Raw genomic sequence first — 27,337 nt, forward strand, 5'->3', positions numbered from 1 at the left:
TATCAAATGACAAGTAGTCGCTGGGGGCTAGGTTATTGAGAATATGGTGGGTGAAGAAACAGATCGGTGCCCAATACGTTCAATTTGGCCATTATTTTCATTGACTTGTGGCACGGTGCATTGTCTTGGTTAAAGATGATTTTTTCTGCTTCATATGAGGCCGTTTTTTACGATTCCATACTTCAAACGCATTAATAACTCCTAACGCATTAATAATTAAAAACTTTTGTTGGTACTTCCTTTTCAAGATAGTCGACGTTAATTATACCTCGAGCATCTAAAAACTGACGCCATACTTGTTGCAGCTACCTGTTGCGTTTTCCCTGTCTAAATGTTGAAACAACTCCGGAGAAAAAAGATAGATCCATGTTTCGTCCACTGTTTCATATCAACGCAAGAAATCCTTTTTATTTCGCCTAAACAATACCGACTAGCTCTCTGAGTTGTTGATGCGTTGTTGCTTTTGATAGATTGTGAGCGAACGAGGCCCCTATTTGGAAAATATTTTTTTCATGCCCAGATTTTCGCATACGATCATAAAAGCACTTCCAGTTCAGTCGGACTTTGATTTTGTGTTCATCCATAACGATTATCAAAACTTGCTCACATTTTTTCCGGATGACTGCTTAATTTGGTCACGTTCAAATCAGAATACCACAAATCTGAGTGCAGATAACACTTCTTAAACCATTGCCGGACTTGCCCGGTTTTTTCTTATAGGAAGCAATGTTTTACCAATAAACGAAATTCGATATGGTGCGGTTGACGTGAAAATTTGACACTTGTCTTCTGAACGATGATGATAGTTTGATATTACAAACGTCATCTCAGTCGGTCTCGAGACTATTTTTTAACAATGTGCTATGCACATCAGCGGCTGGATTTGTTTTGTGCACCGTTCGATTCACCCAGGTTTGCGGTTCAATGCATACGGCGCTGGTCTTATAGGCCAGTTGTCCTATGTTCGAGCACCGACATGGAATGATTCATAGTGTCAGTAGGATCGTATATCAAGGGGAACGTGCCATTTGAGCCAATTTGTTCTGATTCCTGTAGGATCGTAGTACTAGCCATAAAATGATTCTGTATGCTAAGAATCGGCTGCGAAGTCTGTTGAAACAGAAAGGCCAAATTCCACAGAAGGAATGTAATGCCAAGACATTGCTTTCGATTCATGCGAGACATCTTTCACCATCAACCCCAACCAACTAAACGATCAGGGTAACCAAAATTCTCAAAGAAATAATTTCGAAAATTCGCAAACACAAATAAGTTTATACCCCTAAAAACTGCTGACTTAATATTCCAAACAAATTTTTGAAATTTTGTAGTTTGATATTGTATTTAATCCTTAAATGCGCTATTTTGTTTTACAACAAAATATCGAAAACGCTTCAAGCTTCGAATTTACGCGTCTCATGCAAAGTTATATCGAAACAAAATATTATTTAAAAATCGACTAAATAATACTTCAAAATAGTGGGTCGTTCTCCCCGGTACGAATAATTACTCACCTGGGCTTAATATGTTTCACCGGCTCTGGTCATGTCAATTGTATGGGTGCGCAGTGCTACTATTTTCGCGCGTACGAATTTGACACTTCTCTAGACTACTTGTATGTACAAGATTCGATGTGGACTCGCTTGAGGGAACCATGCTCGCAAAAAAAGATGTTGCCAATTATTTGTTCGGGAAATGGGAAAGCTGGATATCTTGTTAATATGATGTCTTTGATTATACCAAGCTTCGGCAAAAGATGCGATTTATCGAAATATCAGAATAGTATTTCAACGAATCCCGACAAAGAACATTTAAATTACCGAACAATCAGAAAAATTTCGTGTTACCGATCAAATTCGACATTTAATTCTTTCTTGACTATGGAACTGAAGATACAGCAGATGTTTCATTTAAATGACATAATAAATCTAAACTCCTATCAAAGACGTCAATTTTATGATGACAAGAATCTAGATCTTGAATTGAAAATTGTACAGGTTTGCGGGGATTTCATTCCATCATCCCCTAATCGTATTCAGTGAAGTAGATGAGACGCACACTTTATTTGATGACTCATTTTTGTTCGCAAACAGGAGGAACGCAACAATTGGGTACACTCTTAAAAATATCTTCCTACAACTACGACGACTACGACAAATGCTGTCGGGCCCGTTGATTCACTGTCCAATGCATACAAACAACATGTGGATTCAGAACGATTTCCAATTTCGCGGTGTGCGTTCGGGCAGGGACAAACACGCCACTTCAGGGTATCGGTAACGTTAGTACTGCGTGAGATTTAAAGCCATACGGTTGTTCGGAAATTTGAAACGAAACAAAACGGAACGAAAAGTGACTTACCAGTGACTGTTTGCTAGGACATAACTACACCGCGTACACTAGAATTTACCGGCTGAAAAGGATTCGCGGTTTATCGAGGAACGCTAGTTAAACGCTGCCAAAATGGGACTCAACTGCGGCTTGTCAACGATCAAATACGTGCTATTTGTGTTCAATCTGTTGTGTTCGGTGAGTGACCATCAATCTATTGTCATTAATCTGTGACTAATTCCGATGCTCTACGCTGTATCAACTCGGTGAGCGGTTGGAAGGTCAAAACATGTTGAATCAGAAAACATTCTAACGAACAGTGTGATGTTATTTATTGCTAGTGAGTTGCATATTTAACCATTTTAAATGCTTGGTTAAATGACTGAATGATGGAAACAGAACCAATCAAGTTTAAACGTTTACAGATTTTACAAATTCACTTTAATAATATAGTTTGACCATAGAAAGAAAAAAAATCGATTATTCTCTCATTAAAATCAAAATCTATGCGTGTTCAAAATCCTTACTCAAAGCGTTAACATCGCCTAGTGGTTTTAAATCACCGGTTTAGTGGGAAGTGAGATATACTTGTGAAAAAATGATCAATGCTTTTGCGCGTGTTATTATTAAAATTAGTCTATAAAATCGTGAAGATGAACACAATCTTGATATAATAAATGAGAGATGAATGTGACAAACATTTTCTCAAGTGTTTTGTCTGTTTGACTGCATTTTCAGTGTGCTATGTACTTCCATAATTAGTATGTTCAAATCATGTGACTCACTGAATTTAGAAATTTTACCACTCTGTCGAAAGAACTTCGAAGGTTCCAATTGTGTATATGCTTTCATCTACAATAACTCTGTGTGTGACATTGAAATGATATTCGTTGTTCCAACTATAGTTTAGGAATTAATCGATCAAGATAATAAAATTTTGCGATCGTTAATGTTACTAATGACTGTTACGTTATTTGTGTGACTGTTTTTACTGCCGCACAATGTATTTTCATCGCCAGTCCTGTCTGCATTTTTCAGCGTTTTCGCGCCATTCTGACCCGCGTCTATTAAACTGCGTCTCAGTATCAAGACAAGAGAAAAATCAGTTTCGCCAAACAGCATCTCATTGCAACAACACGCATTTTCTAGCGTTACTGGAATATTTGCCAAACACACACATGTTTCGACAAAGAACGCGCAAAACGAGTCATATACACTCAAATAAAAATCACGCTCAATTTACTTGAAAATCACATAAAATCGTTTGAAATGTCGAATTGAATATTTCACGCTACGAGAATGAATGTTATGCGAATAAGTCAAACGTAAACGTAAACACTACACTACACACTTAGACAATTTCGCAGAATTCGGAAATTTTTTCCCGATTTTTCAACAGCTGAACGTTCGGTAATTGAATTGATTACCAATCGTTTGGTAATTGCTGAACTGTCAAACAACTACCGTAAACTGTAAATCCAATGGATCTAACGGATTGCTATTTTTTTGTTTGTTTGTTTTCCTTTGTTTTAAATTCTGAATTTCCCATTTCAAAAAACAACACAAATTCACAAAAACGAATGAAGAAAATTCTAACCAGTTGCGGATATAGTTTTATTCCACGAAAAAAAGGGTCAAATGTTCCGACTGATCGGAATTATGAGCGTCTTCCAAAACACTGCACAATCCGTGGAGTTCACAAGAAATTACCCTCGAACGATTTGTGTAGGCAGCAAGTGGGCAGTGATACAAAATTATGTTTTGCGCATAAGTAAACAAAAAGCTTTTAGTGGCTCTAATGTTTTAAAAACTTTAGCACCTGTACCTCAATCCATTCCTGATTTTTTTGTTTGGTTAATAAAAAGACACTTACTGAAAATTTTAATAACTGTTTGACAGTTAGTTTCATGACAATCAGTTTTCACAGAAGTTCGGTTATTGCAACGGAACCAGCCGCGATCCCATTTCAACCAGAATATTAGTTGATTTTCTGAATTCGATTGGTTAAAATTTGGTACAACTAATCGATCGTTGTTTTAACTAAACTGTCATTTTTGTTTTTCGATTAGCAGAAACGATGATTGAAACAACTAATTTAACTGTTTGAAAAAAATGCTGTCAATTAGTGAGGACACATACCTTTCAAATATTTTAGTTGAAATAACTGGTGTTGTTATTGAAACAAAATTCTGTTAGTTGAAAAATAAATCGGTTTTATTTGTTTTAGACATTGCAAATAGTTGAATCAACTCGAACAATGTTATTGATTTGCGAAAATAATCAAAATATCCAATCAAATCTGGTACACGTCATGATCTATTTGATATAAGTTCGGTATGTTGAGATTCATGAAATAAATATCGTTGTTAAAATAAAAAACAGTATTTTATATTGACATGTAATATCATTAGGGCTGGGAAAACCACCGATGTAATATCATTAGGGCTGCGAAAACCTGCTGATTTCAAGTGATCTTAACCAAGGAATAAATTATCATTAAGAAATCAGAACTGATCTGATCTCTAAGTGATTTTGATTTTTGTATGATCATGATCAAGTCAAGTCGAGATCAGTAAAGATCTAAATTCTAAAAAAATACTTCTGATTCGATCGGAAATGATTGATGTAGAATTTAATTTAATCAGCAAAAAGGCCCGGAGGGGCGAGTAAATTAGCGAAATTATTAAATTCACCTAAAATGAGTATTGAAAGATGATGCCTTCAAACGGTTGAACTAAAGTTATGCACTGATAATTTTAGTCAATTTATATGAGCTTGGGTGCATCAACTGCTGGGAATTGGAATTTTGCGACGGCAATTCAAACGCGCCATTCAATCGCAGCGCGTTCTGTGTGTTTGAACCCCTTCGCTCCTGTTACTTTTATAAATTAAATTCATGTCAAAAAGCGTTTTATTGCTAATGCATGAACATCATCATCGGTATCAAACAGCTGGAAGTAAAACAGTCTGCTGGAAGTAAATCAATGATCGAATTTGAAACATAAAATTTTTGCGCATACCTGAAAGATGATCATTCATTAACATTTTCTAATTTGTCACCAAATCTTCATCATCTTAAACAAGGTTAACTTTATCACAACACCGCTGTTAGATAAACACTTGTTATCATAAATTTCTTAAATCGAATGAACACAATTTCACCAAACGCTTTAACCATCGATGTTGTTTTCATTGACATTTTGAAGCGACGCGAACAGATTTCAACTAAAAAAGTTGTTGATTTTTCATTGCGATTATTGTTTTCCTTTCAACTGTCTCCGGCATTTGACAGCATTCAAAACAACATATTTTTCAACTACTTGAATATATGCAAATCAAAAACCATATTGGTTGAATCAAAAAAAATTAGTTAAATCAACTATCGCAAAAATCAAAAACTGCGATATCGCAATTTTATGATCGAAGGGTTCTCCGTGTTGAAGATAATTTTACCATACGGACAGTATGGTTTTTACCGTACTCGGCGACTATTCAGATTTACCGTATAAATTGTATATATATTTACAAAATTCTGTAATGAAAATTTACGTAAAACTGATCGTCCGGTAAAAATTTGCATAATTATTGTAAAATAAAAGTCATGTACCGAAATATCGGTCATTTCTATAGATTACCGAAATTTCTCGTCAAAAATATTACCGAACAAAGGAATTAAATCTCAGTGTGTACATTTTATCTATGAAACACATAACTTCTTAATGTCTGTCCATTAAAACCTACGTAAAAAATAGGGTGGATATAATATTCAAATAGCTTTGCACGTAACTATGATGTGATTATCTTTTGAGTGTACTTTTTACTCTATTAATCTGACACTTTTTTTGTGCTCTCAGAGTAGATTTATCAAATAAGGGAGAAGCACCCTGTGAGCAGGGATTGCTATTTTGTTGATGATGAAAATTTCACGATTTCAATCAATATTGTTTTCATTAATTACAAATAAATTTGTAGAGAACACATTTAAAACTTCTGAAAATATCTTACTTTTCCCTGTTGGTGGAGCTCCCTTTACGAAAAATTTAAAATTTTGCATGTGACTCAACACAGAATCAAAGATCGCTAATTAAAAAAACAGTTTTACCATGTCAATGTAAGAATTAGAGTTTTTGTGAGATTATTTACCGTTATTTACTAATTATCTGATTTCGTTAAGTTTGAATGAAAATGGAATTATTTCCAAGATTTATCAAATCGATTGCAGATATTTCATCTGTATTTAAACTGAGTAATACATAACAGGGGCATGGTACAATTGCCCACTGTAATGAAATAAGCTTTTATATCTCAAGAAAATGTTGACATAGGGTAACGGCTCCAGTAGTCATCTCATATATGAAAACCATTAGTTAGAGTGAGATCTGCTGTCTCTGCTCGGTAGACTGACCTTAAGGGTAAGATGAAAATAGTTGCAGATAGATTTTAACACAATTCATTGATTGGCGATACAATATGGCGACTCTAATAATCAGATGACTATTAGTACAATAGTCTTATCTGTTATTTACCGAAATCTCAACTTAACGAATTAGTATATCAAGCCTCGGTTGTCCCGATCCCGACATATCAGTACAACGTGTTAAGGAATTTTGGTATAACGAAGATCGATTATTGAACAATCGATGAAAATCACCTAGAAAAAATCGTTTAAATTTACGTCTTCTGAGACCGATATTTTCGAGTGCCAAAATTGACTCATTTCTACAGTCGACCTAACACATGTTTAAAGCATTCTGACGATGTAAATGAAGTTGAAGTTTTGTGGTTTTTATGACATATACGCTTACGGAAAAAGAAGCGAAATACAATGCAGAATAATACTGTGACGCATAATTTTATTGCTAAATAAAACAAACGAAATGATTGAGTGCAGATTCATTTTTAAAACAGATTCCTTATGAATAATAAAACTGCATAAACACGCAAATTTAAGTCGTTTGAGCCATACATATACGAGGTTCAAAATGATATATTTTTACTATTTGTTGGAATCTATCACATAAATTTTCGTCACTGCGTTAATTGCTGGGTATGTTTGACGCAGGTTTAGGTCATTTTTGTGATATAAGGCGAATCGAGTTTTTAAGTAGAATTCGGTATTTTCGAATATTTCTAATTTTTTTGCTGTGTAAACTAAAAGAATACCGTATTTTATCAACTAAAATAAAATTTATTTGGATGTAAAAATCATCCAAATTATTTGTGCTGTTAAAATCATTTCAGCTGCTGAAAATTTCATATGGGAGGTGTATAAAAGAATTGAAATTGAAATAATGAAATGTCGTTTTCGCTTGATGCCGAACCTAACCCAGTTTTCACCCTAACTGCTGTCAAACCGTTTGTTTGAAGTTAGTTTCGAACCTAGTTTCAGTGTTATTGAACTGAAAATCGAGTCAGTTTCGAACATGATTCTATATCAGGTTTGCTCAAACCCCCGTTGCTAAGTGCAAACCAAACACAGTTTCGTGAAAAGTGTTTACTTGGTGAAACTACCCAAGGTCAGTTTTAATTTTTTTTCAAGCAAAAACGACATTAGTTTCATTTATTCGAGCATTTCTACACTGTCCATACGCGCATTTAGCTTGATGAATGAAGTCTTAATATTGATATACTTTCAAAAATTGCAAGATAATATTAACTTTCGTCAGTCCTATCTGCAAAATACTCGCATATCAGTCCCATTTAGTGCATATTTAATTAATTTTATGTATTGGAATTCCAAGATTTAGCCTTCTGTAATAACAAAAAATGAAAAACATCGGAAATTAAATTTGAATCTTCTGTTATAACATGTTAATGTTGTATATGGGATTAATATGCAAGTATGTGCAGTACAGTCGAAGGTTATAGCCGGGTAACCATGTGAAATCTGTCCCAAAGGGAACTCATATCGTTTAACATGTTTGAAAGAGCTTGTACTGGAGACAATTTTCCCAACATTTTAGTCCTTCAACTATCATATTGATTAGAATTTTGAGGCAAACGTTTTACCGTGAAATTTAAAAAAAATCAGGGATGCTTTAGGCATTATCAGGAAGGTTTACAATTTTGTTCAAATTTTTTGAAAATGTATTTCTTGCATTGAAAAATACTTAAAAATATTGAAACAAATTTTTTCACCCTTCGGTTTTTGTACCACTCTGGATTTTGTTGTAATGAATAAATCATTTTCGGACACGTTGAAGTGGTTCCTTTTTCAATTTTTTTTTCTAAAATGCGGAAAACCACAATGTTTGAGTTTTTCGAAATAAAACTAACATTCCACTATGTGCCTTTATGCGGCGAATGACCAACACGTGATAAAAGCTACTAATAAATGATAACAACAACCATGCGTCTCCATTGAAATTCTATTAGAAGGAAACGCTTGATGCACAACTACTCGAACAAAGCACCATGCGCTTCCTTCTAATAGAGCTTCAACGGAAACGCGTGGTTGATTGTTATTTTTTTTTTAGAAAAATTCAAACATTTTGCTCGTTCACATTTAAAAAATACGAAACCGAAACAGCATTCATTATTTATTACTAAAAAAATCCATAGTGGTACCAAAATCGAAGTGTGACAAAATATGTTTTCAAATTTATAAGTATTTTTGATCTTCAAAAACTCTTCCCGACTATACCTAAAACATCTATGATTTTCTCAATTATCCATGGTTTTTCCAACTCAATAGAACTACACTAACTGGTAGTTAAGGATTTGCAATGCACTGAGGTCTTTTTTGCGTAAAAAACCGCATAATTTCGGAAGGCCATGAAAAAACAACTGCAAAACTAAAGAAATTTATTTTGTGATGCCAAATATCTTAGAAATGCATGAAACATTCAGGTCTGGTGTAATGTCGAAAAAAATTTTCTTTGAAGAAAATCGACTTTGGAACCTGATTTGATTTTGAGATTTCCGAAATTGAAAATTTTGTTTATGCCAAACGTCTTATAAATGCATGAAAGAGATATGGTGTAATCTAAAAAAAATTGGTAAAAAACGACTTTCGGACAGGGAATTTGAGACCGCGTAACTTCTGAAATCCACGTATAAAAAAACTGCAAAACTAAAGATTTTTTTTATGGCAAATGAAGACAAACACGAGAAAAACTCCTAAGTGAAAATGAAGGTTTCTCTTTCAATTATTACGGTTCTATCGATGAACCCTCTCTAATTCTTTGCATAGAATAACGACTGAATCCATCGACTTTCGATCTGTGGTTAAGAAATTGTTGAAAAATATAGGGATATGCCGTAATAATTGAAAGAGTGAGTAAACAAAGAGAATCTGCCATTTGCACTTGGAGCCTTTTCTAATGTCAATCGAGAAATGTCTTAGAAACGCATGAAACGTCGAGACCTGGTGTAATTTCCAAAAATATTTTTTTGAAAATATTCGAAAATGTGTTAGAGAGTTGACTTAAAAAAATTAGGGATAACAACAGATCTCGACGTTTCATGCATTTCTAAGACAAAACAAGAAAACCGGATAACTTCGAAAATCCGCGTAAAAACACGTAACTTCGGAAATCCGCGTAACCTCGGTAATCCGTGTAAAAATACGGTGCAACATCCGCGTAAAACCCGCATAAAAACCGCGTAAAAAAGACCTCAGTGTATTAAGAATTGTTATATCAGTCCAAGCTCTTTCAAATGTGGTATAACAATATAAATTTTTTTATTGGGGTAAGTTTCACATGCTTACTCGGCTATACCTTATGATCAAAAAAGAACCGGAATTTTATTAAAAAACGCAAAATTTCATTTTTTAATAAATTTCTTTATTATCGCCTTCAAAGTATCCTCCTCCTGCGGCAATACATGCATGCCAACGCTTGATCCAATTTTCCATACAAGTTTTATAGGCCGCCGAAGGTATGGCCTTTAGTTCACGCAGTGAATTCTCTTTTATGGTCTCTATGGTCTCAAAACGCGTTCCCCACAATGGCAATTTGAGTCTGGGGAAAAGGAAAAAGTCACACGGGGCCATATCTGGAGAGTACGGTGCTTGGTTGATGATATTGGTTGAGTGTTTGGCCAAAAACTGCGACACAACCAACGCACACACGACGCTGTTTTTGAATGAAATTCAGCTTTTTGGCACTAGCCGAGAAGCGACGCGTTTCAAACCCAAAACATCAGTTAAAATGTGTTTGGCTGATCCATAAAAGATGCCCAACAACACAGCAATCTCTCTAATCGGTATAGAACGATTTTGCAACACGATTTGCTTCGCCGATTCAATGTTTTCTTCAGTAACAGATGTTGTTGGGCGGCCAGGGATCTCATCATGATCCAAGCTTGTACGATCACCTATGAAGCGTTTATACCACTCGTATGCCTGTGTTTTTCCTAGACACGATTCACCAAAGGCCTTTCCTAACATTTTCAACGTTTCGGAACACTTAAATCCATTTGCAACACAAAATTTGATGCACGCACGTTGTTCTAAATTTTCATCCATTATAAAAATCGCCACACGAAAAATTTTCAACTTCTTTGTATAGACGCCAAACAAAAACTAATCGTACGATATGCGTCAAAATTTGACAGAATGTGTATAAAAGTGTTGCCAACGTTGAGAGAATAAAAGTTTACCGATTGGACAAGCGCGGGAATTTTAAAATGAAAATTCCGGTTCTTTTTTGATCATAAGGTAACTTTCAAAACTGGTATACGCTGCCGTTCGATTTTATCTATGTTTGGAACGCGAGTAAAACGCTACTGATGATATTAGATTTTTTTGTTATAAACTGACATAAATTATGCATCTAGAACTAGAACATTCTTGAACTAGTGATCCTACAACCAGAGATCAGCGACATTGTTATGATTCCAATTGAACTGTCACAATCTGCTTGTTCACCATTGCCTTGTTATTGGGGAGTATTGATACCTGAGTATATGATATTTGGAAGAAACGTGAAATAAATAACATATGCTTTGTGCTCAAATTGAGCAGAACTGATGGATACACTTCTTTTTTCGCTACAAGTGTGATACTTAACAAGCAAACAAACTCGCACACAATTACAAATGCAACCTGTGTCATAATTTTTGGTCTCCCTATCTCGTTGCCAGATCTACGATTTTCCTTTCCGCTGATCGCTGGATCAGATTTAGATTGTCAATTTAAGAAAATTACCACGCTTCTTTTATGTGCATCTACCGAGACGCGAATGTAATATGATTATTTCGTAGTGTAAATAAATTAATTTACAGTTGGACAAGATTGTTTTGACCATACCACAATAATCCATATTCCTGCTCGTGTGTGAAGACGGTGAGGATCTTTCTTATTGCTTACCTGTGTTGAATTCGTAACACCGCACACGCATGATGTCAACGATGTGGTTGGAAATATCTTGTACTAAAAAAAGATTTGCTAATAAAAGGACGCACACATCCAAACAAACACACGTATGGAGTGGAGTACGAGATTAAATTATCAAGTTACAGTATTATTATTTTTATGCACACTCGGCACACTCGAGCAAAATTTTTTTTTATACAATGCGGTACAACATGAGATAATGGGCCGAGTGTATTTCACTGGTCGAACGTGAAATTGATATGAGAATTATAGACTACTTTTGATATAGTGAGCAGAAAAATTAATTCGAGCATTTTACTTCAATGGATGGTTTTAATAAATATGATGTGCATAGGAACTGAGACGAATGTGGACACCGTTCCCCTTCGTTTTTCCCACATTCCAATAAAGGCAGATCTAACAAAGAAGCTAGTAATGTCGTTTCTCAATGTTGAAAGAATTTCTTCGTAGTGGGCGATGCTTCAAGTAGGCGGCGTTCATTCGGTGAAAAATCTATTTCATGACACTGCAACGAATTTATCAGTTGAACAACGTTGAAATGAAGCCCACAATGCGAATTTTAAATGCGTCACAATATTCATAGTCATAGAGGACATATCTGAAAATCTTAGTATTATGGAGATAATTGTTTTATTTGTCTCTACTGAAATGAGCTATTGTGTATTGTCATTTCATATGGCGCTATTTAGTAGGTAAACAACTTTGACAAAACAAATAGTAAGTGAGTTCGTGTCTTCGAACGGTTAACATATTTGAATCCAGAGTTATCACGTATACGCCACATATACGGGCTCACTAAGTGGCCTTCAGTGAACCAGTGGAAAAATGACATCATCTGAATTGGTGGGAGTTGTGGATACAAATGTAATAAGCAGTAGTAGTTAACTGGTTTTCCACTATACCAGCATCAAGGCGTTGCGGTCACTTCCGGTCGATTTTTATACGTATTTTGGCGACTCGACGTTGTCACGCAACGAGGTTTTCACTTGTAGTCCAATGAAAAGAAAGTACATTGGCCGAAAAACGAAAATTAACTGACAACATAGCCTAAATTGCTGTCCCATCAATCGGTTTCATCTCAAGTGAAGGTGACGCTAACCAAAAGTAGTAGAAGAAGAAGGTGTTGCGGTATATTTGCTACGATTTTATCACTGAAAGCTATTTAAAGATTGATACTTTTGTTAATATTTGTTCATTCCGGTAGCAATTGATTTTGCAATCTTATCAGTTATCAACCGTCCATCAATGTGTACCTATCCACATTCACCCAAGGAACATTTATCACTAACTTAAGGAGCAAGAGTAGACCAAGTTAACTTGTGTTGGTAATTTGTATATCACGTACATATGATTTGGTACGTATGTCATAGATCTAAGTATTCACTAGCTGTCCCGTCGAACTTCGTCTCGTCCAAAAATTATTTGTTCAAATTTATGTTCTCGGACATCATAATTGTCAAATGACTAAGTGGATAACGTTTCTCTCCCATATTTTTCTGATTACTTAACCTACAATTAACGGAATTCGACACACATTTGCTTGACCCAAAAAAGAAATATCACAAAAAGTTAATGTGAAAATGTGAAATACTTATGTTAGGCTAAAATTGAGCAAAATCACAGATTCTCATCTCATTCTTTGAGTCAATACACTGGACAGAGTTCCCTCTCTAATGGCTTCCGCATAATGGATATAAAACAATGTGGAAGAATTTCCCTTCTAGAGTTGTTCTTTCGGTAGGATGTATTATAGTTTGCATCTAACCCAAGTAACCAAAAGTTCGTACGAAAAGATTTGGCTTAAGCAGCATACAAAGTTTGTTTTCAAAGAATTACTCACACTTGATTGTTCATCCGACGTAACACAACAAACTTTGAAGTAGTTCCTTGTACAGCTTTTAAGCAGCGAGGAAGTTTCCAAGAACTTTTTCTGTACGTTCAAGTTGCCAAAAAGTGCCACGCGTACTTTAGAGCTCTAATAAAGTGGATATTTTTCAGGAACTGTTGAACTTTTGGTTGCTTGGAGAGACGACGCTTAAATTTTAATTTGGTATTAATCTTACCAATTTGAACATTCTTTTACGCACACACATTACTCATACGCTTGCAAAGTGCCTTGCTCCTTAATACAAACAGGAATCTTGAATGCTATTTGTTTTTGATATCAAGTATGAGTGAATAGTAAAGTGGATATTCAATTTTGATCAAGCGGTTGAAGTATTTGAGACCTGAATTGATTCAATGGGATATGTAATCTCATGTACGAGTACAACAAGACGCGCGTAACACACCATCGTCCGGAATCTCATTTAACATATCGAAAAAAAGGCAAAAGGCTTAAGCAAACTTAGATAAGATATCTAGTCGAACAAAAAAAGGAACAAACATTACAAAGAATATCAAAAATAATGCTGAAACGTCCCATTGTTCATAAAATTCATGGAAAACAAAAGAGTGGAACCTACTCTTAATTCATTCAGGGGTTAGTTAATGTTAGTGCTTAGGGAACAAAACCGCATTCATTTTGCCTTACGTTTTTATGTTACATATCTAATACCGTTTTCGTTTTTGAACCTATACGCGGGCGACTCTGACTCCGAGTAAAACGAACACATGGTATGCGCCCTAAACAACAACTCATGAAAAAAAGAAAAAATAAACAAACTCGCATGGATGCGTGGTGCGACCCTAGAAAATTTTCAGAGCAAAACTACGCGATTGGAGTCCGATCTAGAGTGACCCCAGGTTGCTAGAACAAACGCATCAAAAGTTGTTTGAGCGACTCTGGGTCAGCTCTCGGGCTGCTCTGATCAATAAACAAAAACGGTATAAGAATACGCAATTTTTTTGTCGTGAATACGACTTACTTTACTATGGGGCGCCTTTTAAAAATTTACCCTCTGAGAGAGTGATAAGTTTTTGATCGTGAATATCTCTTGTTGTATCTAACGAATCAACATAATTTTTGCTACATGCCATCGGAAATATGATCACAATTTTATGATAAAATTTTCAGTTTTGTGACATAATCTCAAATAATTCAAAATTAAACTTTTCTGAAATGTTTGGTATAAACGAGTATCAAAGAGGATAATTCATAAGGCGCGTTGGACTTCCTCGTATTTTGAAATCTCATAGCTCAGTGATCTGTGAACAACAGCATTGAAGTATTTCAATAGTACACTATTGAAAAACCTGTCTTATTTGACCCATGTCAACATCAGCCAATCAGAACGCGTTCTGGGGAAGAGAACAAAATATCTGCTGCTGCACAACAAATCGTTCGAGAAAAATACTCCGAAGAGTGCTTAATATCGTAGTGAGTTCCACAGTTTGGTCCTTCTGAAAGGCAGGAATGAATCCCGTACAGCATCCTGAGAGTTTCTTTCAATGAAATGCAAATCCGAAATGAAATAATCGACATTAAAATTCTGTATGCGGCTATCTTTATTGCCGTTAGGACCGCCCATTAGTGAAAAAGCTACAAACGAAATCACGTAAAAAGAAACCTGCTAACAAAAATTGGATCAGTTTGGATTCTATCGCCAATGCGAGCAGATGTATTGTTCTTTGCATTTGCGCCTGTTCTTTGCATTGGTGAAAAAACAACGGAAAGAGGACAACGGTGGAGAGCATCACACAAAATCAGCCGTTCTAATGGCTCTAAAAGTTGTCTAAAGAACTATTAGGATTTCTTCTTCGCAAATCGAAGGTAAAAACCTCAGCTTAGTGCAAATTTAGAACTGTTTGATAAGATTTGTGCACAGTAATCGAGATCAGGTGAAGCCTTCTTTGTTTTTGAGAAAAATGTTAAAAAGGGGAATGCTTGCATAATTCATACAATTGATCAACTAATTGATATTTGGAAGTGTTAAGGAACATATCAGTTGTTTTCGTATTCACGACATCCAGTTATGTCTCTGACATTACCCACCCACCTTTTTTGTATCTAAGAATATCATTTTCTTCTTCATACGTAAACGTAATATTTTCTAAACATTGTTGATCATATACAATAAAGTTGTTAAATTATCACATTGGATAAGGCAAACTTTTTTTTTACTTTCTTCTAAATTTGTTACAAACAATTCATATAGAAGCGAACGAGAAAAGGACGTTACTCATGGATGCGCCCTGTAATTGTCTAAAAAATTCTCATTTTACTTTTTCACAAGCTACTGCCATTTATTTAAGTAACCAATCTTTCAAGATATTTACAGAGCAACGTGAATAATGAATGTTCACGATAGAAAACTAGATGCAAAATGTTGATTTCGCAAAACCAATCGAAATGCTGAGGTCTTCCGCACCGGACAACTATTGCTAATACTGCATTTATTGTTTACCGTTATCTCAACACCAACAAAACAGATTGTGCTGAATGTTTACTCAAGACAGCCATATTGTGAATAAACAAATTCGAGTGCTGATCGGCGTGTTTTAGTAGCCACCCTGTAGGTACTGATGCAGCACACAGCACGTTCACGAATGTGTTTCGAGTGTATCCAGATCGGAAGACTCTCGATTAACGGTCGTACAATGCTCGGTTCGATGAATCGACTTCTTTGTACAAGTGGAGCGACCGAATGACTCGGCCGGCGGCTTCTATGTATTACCAGTAACTTGTTTATTTGATAAAGACAACAACCGTTCTCGGAGCAAAGCCGAAGCATGCTTTTGTGGTTGAGCCAGACCTACGGGAAAAACAATATTCAGCTTATTTTTAAAACAAATTAAATTTCTCTCTTACGAACGCTTTGCGAATTTCTGTCTGGCAGCGTCGTAGCACTCGTAGCAATTTCACCATGCTAAGCGCATAAGCCACCTGATTTTCCACTTGTCAGCACTGCGTGTCTAGGGTTACTTCCTACGTACAGCGGTTCTCAGTTACCTAAGGGCCAGCGTTTTATTCTGTATCTAGGACGCTGTTCGACCATGGAGAATTTTATAAGAACTTTGAATTTATTATTGTTATTTATATTTTCAATTCGGATGGCTAGACAGAAGAAACTTGTTTTCAGTTTTATCTATCTTAGCTAAAATGAGCAAATTCAACACGGATTTTCGAAGTTAAGCGGTTTTTTTTGTTTTGTCTTAGAAATGCATGAAACGTCGAGATCTGGTGTTATCCCGAAATTTTTTTAAAGTCAACTTTCTGACACTTAGGCTGTGAACCATTTCGTGGTTAATTTTAAATTTTGGTTGAAATCTGACACTTGAGTGGTTATTTTGTGTCGTATAGTTAAATTTAACTAAAACTGCGACCCATTTCAAAATTTGACGGAAGGAAAGTTATTTGGGTTTATATTCCGCTGGAAATAATTTCAACTAAAGAATTAATATAAGAATTTTCATTGCAAGATTTTTTTCAGTGTCGGAAAATAATCATCGATCTGTCAAAAATAACCGTACTCTCGAGCAGGGTTATTTTTGACAACACCAAATTAATCACTCGAGTGTCAGATTTTAACCAAAAGTTAAAATTAACCGCGAAAGCCTTAGAAAATTGTCGGTTTTTTGTAAAAAAAAATTTAGGTTACACCAGATCTCCAATTTTTATGCATTTCTAAGACATTTAGCATTAAAAAAATTTCGATTTCGGAGTTCTAGTCGAATTAAAAAAAATTTGTTTTTTGAAGTTATACCAGATCTGGATGTTTCTAAGACATTTGGCAACATTTTTTTTTTCGATTTTGCGGTTTTTTTCTACCCGCATTACCGAAGTTACGCAGTCTCAAATTCTGTAAATATTTATATCGACAGGAAAAAAACAATTTTGTTATGAGGTTACACGGAGGTCTTTTTTATGGGATTTTTTTTTACGCAGATTTTCGGAACTACGCGGACTTCGGAAGCTACGAGGTTTTCTTGTTTTGCCTTAGAAATACACGCTCACCTTGATATTTGGAGATTTATGAAGTCAATAGTGTAAGACTTAGAAAATTTTCTTTTTTTTTGAGGTTACACCAGATCTCGACTTTTCATGTTTTTCTCAACTTTTCATGCATTTCATGGCTTCAAAAATAATTTCCGATTTCGGAAGTTCGGAGTTCCAAAGTCGATTTAAGAAAAAATGTTTTTGAAATTATACCAGATTACGTTTCAAGCATTTCTAGGACATTTGGCATCATTTGGTTTTTTCCATGCGGGTCGATTTAAAAAAAATTTAAGCTTACGCCAAATATGGATGTTTCATGCATTTGGCATGAAATTTTTTTTTAAATTTGCGGTTTTTTTCTACATGGATTTCCGATACGATACGCTGTCTCTAATTTGTCCCAAGTCGATCTAAGACAAATTTATTTTTTTGGGATTGCACCAGATCTGTACGTTTCATGCTTATAAATAATAGTTCGCTCATGTGCTTCATGTAAGGCCATTTCACAGCGATTTCGGTCCATAATCGCTCCATTAATGCACACTAATACTAGAATTTTGTTGTTTTGGGGAAGTCCTCCAAAAGTATACTATGACAATCCCAAAAGACCGACATCATGACATTTTTGACTCATTAAGCCTCTCTTGCAGATACTCGTACCGCTTCGAAACACGACTACAGTCCTTTGTCGGTAATCATTCTGTTCTCTGGTGTATAATAAAGGATCCAGCCTAACATGTATTCGAAGTGCGCTTGCGTTTATCTTTTTAATCCTAAATAACTATGGCAAGCTCGCACACTTTCTCTTTTCGGACATCCAGCACAGTTTTATGAATTGTTATCATTGTCGTTTTTTTTGCCCCGGTTTTATCCTCCATTTAAAGTAATTTTTACGCCGTTCTGTGAAACCGCTTCGTAGGGTAGGCTTTTATTAGTTTCTGTTTCTCATTTCGGACGAGGCCAAGGTCCTTCGGTTTCTTACTTCTGGATACATGCCTGTAAATCTGTAACATCTAAACCAGAAGTCAGAGTATAACAAAAATTCAACAATAGTGTGTGGTAATACGACCTTTCATTCGAATCTAAAATTTCAAAAATCGATTCAGCCATCCCCGAGAAAATCAAGTGCACATGTTTTTCATGAAATACGAACTGATTCGAGTGTTATATGAAAGTCGGCCCTCTTGGTACAAAGAAGAAAAAACTGATAAACTAATAGTTTATCAGTCATTAGTTTATTTCCTCAGATTTAGTAAGTACCTATGGGAAACATGAATCAGGGTCATTTCACCGAAAGCCATTTCGATGAAAGCCGTTTCGCCAAAAGCTGTTTCGCCAAAAGCTGTTTCGCCGATAGCCATTTCGCCGAATGTCATTTCGCCGAAAGGGTAATTTCGCCGAATGCCAGTTCGCCGACTCCTGAAATTGTCTTAAAATCGTAATTGGAATTGATCTAAAATAAAGACAAATGAAAGATGATAGCGTTAACGCACGTTTTGTTGACCTACAATTGTATTCTTGAATTAAGATTGATTCATGAACCTCAGAACGGAGTTCCCACGAAAACTTGTTGACTATTAGCTACTAAGCATCAAAGCACTCAAGTTTGAGTATTAATTAGCTTCTGTGAGTTCGCATTTAAACAAAACAAGACTTCTCGATCTGTTTTTCCACTTAGCCTTTGCAAAAATAAATACATTTATTTTCTTTTTGAGGTTTCTACTTTAGTAATGTTTAATTGACTTTAATTTTCAGCGCAAGAATATAATCTTAGTAGAAACGAATATTTAAGTAAAAGAGAATAAGAAGCCTATTTTAATAAATTATAATTATTGCTATTTATTCTCGGTTTTTTTAAAACCGAATTGATATAAACGTATAGCTAACTTACTCAGAAGTGCTTTCTCATATATAGGAATATGTAATAGTCAGTGACACGTGAAGTTGTTTAGAATGCGACTTTTCACAATCGAAGTTCAGAAGTCAAATTTAATATGCGTTGAGAAGTTTAATATTTACTGGCAGGAAAATATTAATTCTAACCAAAAGATTTCCTTACAGCTCAGGAAACCATTGTAGTCAGATAAAAAAAATGGTAAAGATAAGTATGTTGTTCCAACTCGCCTTATCACTTTCATTTACCTTGACAAACCTTTTTTACCGACTAGCATTCGTTGGCGTTATGGTATATGCCTACAAATGAAGCTTCGTATCACGGTTGAAAATTGCGAAACTTTACTATTCTACATGTCTGCGAGCAAGCTCTGATAGTAAACCTATTGCATGTGCCGTACCCGCCGCGAGCCTGCAGGTTGAAGGCAAACTTCTAGCAGCCACGGTTGAGCGCATCTTGGCTAGCTTTACGCTTCCAAACGCAAAATTTAGTTGTTACTAAATTAGTCACACCCTAACCTTGGGCATGATCGTATGTTCTTTTTTATTCTTTCGTTTGGGTCAATGCTTTGGTTGGCACCAGGAAACGACAAAAAAAAACAATTTATTAAATTAGCTTTTTTATGGGGTTCCGATTACTAACATATTACTACTACTCGTACGAGAGTCATAGTCATAGGAAATAACATACGCAATAGTATAGGCACTGTCCGAAATTGAAAATATTTGCATGCTAAATTCAATTCATAAATGAAATTCTTATGGTGAGGTTTAGGCAATTTTCCATTCTGTACCAGTTTCGAGGTACCGAACAGTTGAAGCAAACGAAATATCGTTCGGAATTATGTGAACGAACTGACGAACTAAGAACTGACTCATTGTCGAAAAGCGGGTTCCGTCGAAAAGCGGGTTCCGGCGAAAAGCTGATAAGCAGATAAGAATGCAGATACTATTTCATACGCATGTGGCGTAACATGTAATACATGTTCAACAAAATTCTTAATAATCGCACCGATTATTAATAGCATTTATTTGAAACAAATTCTTCAACAAACTTCTACTGTCTAACCTATGCGTTTACTTATCACTATGTAATGGAGCGTAATAGAAATGCGGTTGAACGACGCTAGTAGTTTGGTGCTTATAAGGACTGTACTCGGAAAAAATACAACACTTTCTGTTGTGAAAAACTTTTTTTTGGATGGGTAAAAATTGATGAAATTTTCCGAAAAACTACTTTAGAGTGTAGCATTTACATGTGCAAAATTTCTTTACATACTGCCAAGTTGGTGGTTCAATGCATAGCAAAGTTGGTGGAAAAGATTTTACCCAACTGTGGAGTAAAATTGTGTTGTTGATTAGTTGGCGGAGGAGGGTTGCGGTTGTTAAAAGAAAGTGATAAAAACCTGCATTTCCAGGTATAGAATTCCGCACCTAGACATTTTCCAGGTGTGGAGTTCAGTATACTCCCAACAGGGCCTCCGGTGCCCCCGATGCATAGAACACTGATATTACAAACCAGTTGTGGTATGTTTCTAGAAGAAAACCGGTAGCGAAGTCTATTGAATCAGAAAGAATAAACTCCACAAAACGTATGTAACGTCAAGACGTTGTTGTTTTTGCTGTCAAGCGATTACCGAGAATAAATTTTGTGTCGCGGTTGTAGAAAATCCAGGCCACTCCCACAGATGGATCGTGAATCAGTCTCGAATCGACTATTCGATCGTTTCCCGTGGGGTAAAATTGCTCAAGGAGACCCAGATAACCCAGCGGTAAACTGACAGCGGAACAAAAGCGAAGAAATGCAACCCTGAGATCTCAAGGAAGACGAGGAAATACTTCAAGCGTAACCCGAACCTTTTGAATCGGGACGAGGCCCAAAAGATCAATTCTTCTGTCTGCTTCATCCAACATGCAATGAGGCGGGTCGGATTTCATGGCTAAATCCTGCGGCCAGGAAGCGGTACCGCGAGCAGTTGGTGCAGCCGAAGTACATCGCAATGGACGACGAGAAGTACATTAAAGCGGGCACCAAGGAGATCCCGCCTCGACGTTCTGAGAATATTCGGTAGATGAAGGAGCATAGTGAACATTGTTATTGTCTTTAGCGAATTGAATTGCATCCAACTCTATAAAACTGGATGTAAACAACATTATTTGTCTTGTTGCTTCGAAGTAAATGCACACGTTTAATATCAAGATGCATTTGCCCCTTAAGCAAACCTTCAAGTTCTCGTATCGAAAGTCGAATTATGCACTGTCTGAAGTAAACAATAATTATATTTTTTCGTATAGGCTGTGGTAGCTTTTGTTAATTTGGCTCACTCATTTCGAAATCGTTCTATTGTTCTCTACACAATACTGTACTTGGTTACTGCCGTTCCGAACGTAAGCGGTTTTGTTTTATCGACTGACTTGGATGAGATGTGAAAGCTAACTGGATAACTACAGGTGTGAACGTTCCGGTAAAGAAAGTATCAAACTAATTTTGACGGAAGCTGAAGTTCCGGTGACGGTTTGAATCGTACATTAGTTTTATACAAATCACTTCTAACGTACAATAGGCGGAGAAAAAAATATGAAAATGCATTAACCATGTTCGAATTCTTCATCTGGGTGGTACTTTTTCGTAAAAATTTTCACTTTTTACTGTTTCATGCATACTAAAGTGACGACACTTATTATTCTCATTGAGTTTCGAATTTATAAAACCGAAAGAGAAGATAAGGAAGTCGAATTGATACTTTACTTGATTTTATTTGGAACTGCCCATCTCCAACTCTACACACTCTAGCAAGTTGGATCGCAACCAACACCTTAGGAGTGCTCAAAATCTAGTAAACAAAGTAGTAGAAGTACTCTAAGTAGAGTGAAATCAGAATTTCTTCTTCGTGGTGAGGAAAATCTGAACGAAGTTTTGATCTTTTCGGAAATATGTTAACCCGTAGCGTCTCGTCCTCATGTACACTTCGTCAAGTTCACGGAATGAACTGCATCAATTATATTTTAGATTCTCAATTTATTCGATGAAAGCTTCGGATGGTACCGAATATAAAATAATGAACGATTTGGTCCATAGCAAAAATTCACTCTGCTTGCGCTTGCTGGTCTATAACAGCAAATCGATCTTTTCATATCCCATTGCCGTAGCCAGTACGTGGTACTCTGAACTCGAACACTTTGCCTCCTGTGCCGGAATTGCGTGTATTTAACACACACATCTCATATACATCCAACCTAAAATTTCAAGTATCTCTTGTCGTTGTGTTAGTGGCTTTTCCGTGTTCATAAGTTACTGAACTGAGAGAACGAATTACTCCGCTCAGCTCTGAGATTTGTTGTTCTCTCTGTCACGTTTGGCTCTGTGCGAACATGTATGCACGCCGTTAGGAGAGGCTTCAGTGGTTTATGCTTATAGTAGTTGAAAACAAATTGCTGTCTCAGTTGCAACGTCGAGTCGGTTTTATTGATGATGTTATTGACAGATTTGCTCGACGTGCAGAGCACCGAATACTTCTATTGTATCGATTATACGAAATAAATTTTAAAAAAATCCCATCCAACAGTATATTATTATTTCATTGTACACTAAGATTGCGAATTTTCAGAGTTATGGGGTTTTTTATGCGAAGTTTCATAGCTATGCGTTTTTTTAAGCGAATTTTCAGAGTTATGCGGTTTCCTTTCTGCGGTTTTCTTTATGCGAAGTTTCAGAGTTATGCGGTTTTTTTATGCGAAGTTTCAAAGTTATTCGGTTTTTTTTTGCGAATTTTCAGAGTTATGCGGTTTTTTATGCGGTACGTAAAGTCGCATAAAAAAAGACTTCAGTGTATTGAAAAACACTAGCAAATATCTGTTTGTTTATTTGGAGTAGTTAAAAGCCCGGTGGAGTTAGTTTCTGTCAAACTTGCTCTCCAATAGGCATAAAACCTCCTCTTCTTTTGCATCAACAGATTACAATCATCCAAATGATACATTTCACTTGAACATAGTAATTCTAAATGAACTAAAACTAATTAGATAGTAGGCCTAGGAACATTTTCTTGACTACGTTTCGTGATAGATTGTAGTCGAATGAGTTGGTTGAATATTCAGCACATGCTGGCAAAAGGCTCGTTATACCCATAATTAGTTCTAGCATTTGGCATGGTAACTTGGAAGGTTCCAAGGGTATCTCCGAGGAAGCCGATGCAGAGTGACTCAAACAAATTTTCGTTGGATTGCTTCAATGCGTTGGATATCGTTTTGGTAGTACGGTGACCAGACAACTGAGGCGTATTCGAGCGTAGAGCGAACTAAGGCACAATATAATGCTTTCAAGCAATGCGCATCATCGAATTTTTGAGTAACGAGAAAAATGAATCATTGTAGCTTAGAGGCTTTGGAGATAGTAAGCTCAAATAAAATTTAACATGTAGTCCAAGAGGACACCAAGGTCCTTCACAGACGATGTACGTTGCAGAAAAATTTGTGAAATATTATAGTCGAAACTGACTACAGACTGTTTGCGACTAAAAGCGATGACGAAATATTTTGAGGCGTCCAAAACCATTCTGTTGATATTACACCACTTAGTCAAATTATTCAACTGCTCTTGTAGGAACTCTGCGTCAGCTGTGGATTTGATGACATGAAATATTTTGAAGTCTTCGGAGAACGATAGTTTCATGCATTTGATCGAAAAATTTAGATCGTTGAGATAAAGTAAAAATATAAACGGTCTAAGGTGACTTCGTAAAAGGTAAAAGCGAATGGTAAGGTTGTACAGTCTCCTATTTTCAGTATCATTTCGTGACCAGTAAGATATGAGTGGAGCCAATCCAGAAATGACCCGTTAAATCCTAGTCTCCATCTCCATTCCTCAATCGTTAGTTTTCATTTATAATGAACTGTTACAACTGATTTTATACTACATAAGCAGTGCACAACCCGTCAATTTCGTTGCGCGACGCCACTGATGTTAACCACAGAAATACGATCTGGGGCAAAATTCAAATGTTCACCTTTACATCCACACATTTTCTGGCTGTACAGAAAACGTATTCTGATTGGCTCACACACGGAAAGACCGAAATCAGAATTTTGGCGAAAAAATTAGTTGATTTTCTGATTTTAGTTAGTTATTTTTTGAGACAATTAAAAAAACTTACTTTTGTCAATTTAGATTTTTTAATTCTAATTCCCTTAATAATAATAAAATTATTAATTATAAAATAATTTTAACAAATTGCTATTTTTTCAGTTGAATTCACCAATTAAACGTGCTGTCATTTCTTAGCTAAGGAACACTTCATTTCCATTCAACTAATTTTTTAGTTGAATAAGAGAAATAAAACGTTGTTTTCAACCAATATAAATGGTTGAACTGGTTTCTGCAATTTGCAGCTGTATGGCGCACAGTCACCGAAAAAACGTTAACACCGTAATGACTACTAGCCACTACTACCGAAAAAAATTAGTCGCGGTTGTCTTTTTTATATTGTCAGGTATAAATACGATGTTGTATTGGAGAAAAAGATATAAACGAAACATAAATTTATTTTTGAAAATTTTTCTCCTAAATCGCTGTTTTCTTCATTCGACTTCGTGAAATCGACTCTCTCACTGAAAACTTTGAGCACTCGGAAAACAAAACCGAATACAAGTAGTACACCGGACGGCGTAGCCCGGAATGTTAGAAGATACAAAAAAACATCATTTGACGTGTACAATTAGAGTGCAACATTCGAAACTCACTTCACTGTTCCGCGTAAAAACTTTATTACGCACAATCGCTTCAAATACGCACAAATTCTGAATAAATACACTTTCCACTAACAGTTTACGTCATTTTTACATATCGGTTTAGAAATTTATATATGGATACATCGTAACACATGCGAAAAACATCTAAACAATTTGCAAGCAGTTTCAACAAGACTGTCCCTTTTAACTTTTTAATGGATTGTTTTGCTTTGACACTTCTCATGAGTTTTTGGCTAATAAACTTGTCAATAAAACCCATTTCATTTTTGTTTTCTTTGTGCTGTCCTTCAGTAATGATGGTGATAGATAAATAGAAACAAATTTTCTGATTTTAATAACGAAAGTAGTTGTCAATGAGAATTTCGTGTTGGATTGAAATATTGCTGGTTTGTGTCCAGGATATTTGTCAACTAAACACATTCTCGAAAAATAAGAGTTTTTTTCAGCAAAGTAAATTCTCAATTTTAACTAAATTTATAGTTATTTTGGAATTTTTGTTGTTAAAATCAACTAATTCAAAAACAGTAATACGAATTAGGCGCAGAGCTCGTTTCGATCGTTCCGTGCAAAAACGTGTTTCAATTCAAAGATATTTCTAAATAAAGGCTAACTAATGCCGTTTTCGTTTGATCCCAAACTTATCTTAGTTTCCACACGAACTTTTTTTGAAGCCAGCTTCGAACCGAACGTTATTTAACTGAAATTCGGGTCAGTTTCAAAACTGATTCTTATAACGCGGGTTTGCTCACACTTCCGTTGCTAAGTGCGAACCCAGCACAGTTTTGTGAAAAGTGTTAGTTTGAGGAAACTACCCTGGGTCAGTTTCATTTTTTTTCAAACGAAAACTCTTCTTTTGGCTTGAACTTGCTGTACCAGGGACTTTTTCGGCACCTTCTGTTTCTTGTACGTTTTCAGGGAGTTCAGAACTTTGATCCGTTGAATCATCCCGATGCTGGTGTTGAACTGCTTGGCCAAATCCCGCATCGACAATGATGGGTTTTTCCTGATGTACTCAACCACTTTTAAGTCCCGGCCGGGCTGGCTGGGATCCGTTTTCCTACCGGATCGGGGCAAATCCTTCATGTAAAGCGTCTTACCGAACTTCTCGATAGTATTTTTGACACCGGTGTGGTGCACTTTCACCCGTTTTGCAATTTCGTTGTACGTAACACCACTTTATGAGCACCAAGTGTGCAGAATTTTCTTTCGCGTTTCCGGATCAATTCGACTCATCATCGAAACGATAAACCGTACCGAAACCAATCGATTGCGCAGCTGTTATTGATATGTAAACAAACATGTCACCGCAAAACACGCTGCAAAAAATTAAGCCATTCAAATCATTTAAGGGTTAACCTAAGTTTGTGATTAGGGCACATAATCGTTTTTACTTTTCTTTACGTTTCGTACTAGACTCGTCAGTTCAAATTGCACTTCGGTGCCAATTAAAAAGCGTTTCGCAAATAACGTTAACTTTACGTCTGCTGAGCGATTCAAGTTGAACTGTTTAAGTTAGCATTAAGCAGTTCAATTTGAACTACTCTGCACTGACGAGACTAAGACGAAACATAAAGAAAAGTAAAACAAAAATCTTTGTTTACTTTTAATTGCTGAAAGCTTCATAAACTTCACTTCTTTTTTTGACCGAACATTCAGTAAAGGTTATGCCGAACAGCCAGTAAACTTTTTGCTGACGATTTCGGTTATAACTGACGCTTGTCAAATTTAAGATTACCGAGACTCAGCAGTATCATATTTTGCTAAGATGATTACCCACTTAGAAAAAAACGTTCAACGGTGGTCCTTCATTGGTCCAATACGTTGGATCATTGGTCCAATGAAAGTCTAATCAATCGTCCAACGGGAGGCCAACACGGGACCTTCGTTTGCCGATTTTAAAACTGACCGTTTAGCCGAATGCCATTTTTTTCGTTCAACAAACCCGGTAGACAGAGGTCCATTGTTGAGCCATTTTTAACATGAGGAATTGGAGCCCCGTTGGACTAGTTTTACTGTAGAATTTCTGAAGTTTTTTCCACTTATTTGTTTAAACTAACAATACATACCTGCACAATACTTCTACTTCACGTAGAATAACAACAAATTTTCTTTCTATGTAAAGGTAACACTTAATTTTCACACTATTTTTG

At 35.9% G+C, this 27,337-nt stretch overlaps 1 protein-coding gene across 2 annotated transcripts in view; it reads left to right on the forward strand.

Moving 5' to 3' along the window:
* Positions 1–2,270: 2,270 nt before the first annotated feature.
* LOC131435003 (23 kDa integral membrane protein-like) overlaps positions 2,271–27,337 on the forward strand; it is a 34,225-nt gene continuing 9,158 nt past the window's right edge. The window contains exon 1 of one of the 2 annotated variants that reach the window (XM_058602441.1): positions 2,271–2,529. In XM_058602441.1, coding sequence (XP_058458424.1) covers positions 2,464–2,529 — 66 coding nt within the window. In that variant the 5' untranslated portion in view covers positions 2,271–2,463. The remainder of the gene's footprint in view (positions 2,530–27,337) is intronic. The other variant, XM_058602442.1, reaches the window with a different exon arrangement.

Source organism: Malaya genurostris, chromosome 3 (assembly GCF_030247185.1).
Source record: "Malaya genurostris strain Urasoe2022 chromosome 3, Malgen_1.1, whole genome shotgun sequence".
Taxonomy (NCBI): Eukaryota; Metazoa; Arthropoda; class Insecta; order Diptera; family Culicidae; genus Malaya; species Malaya genurostris.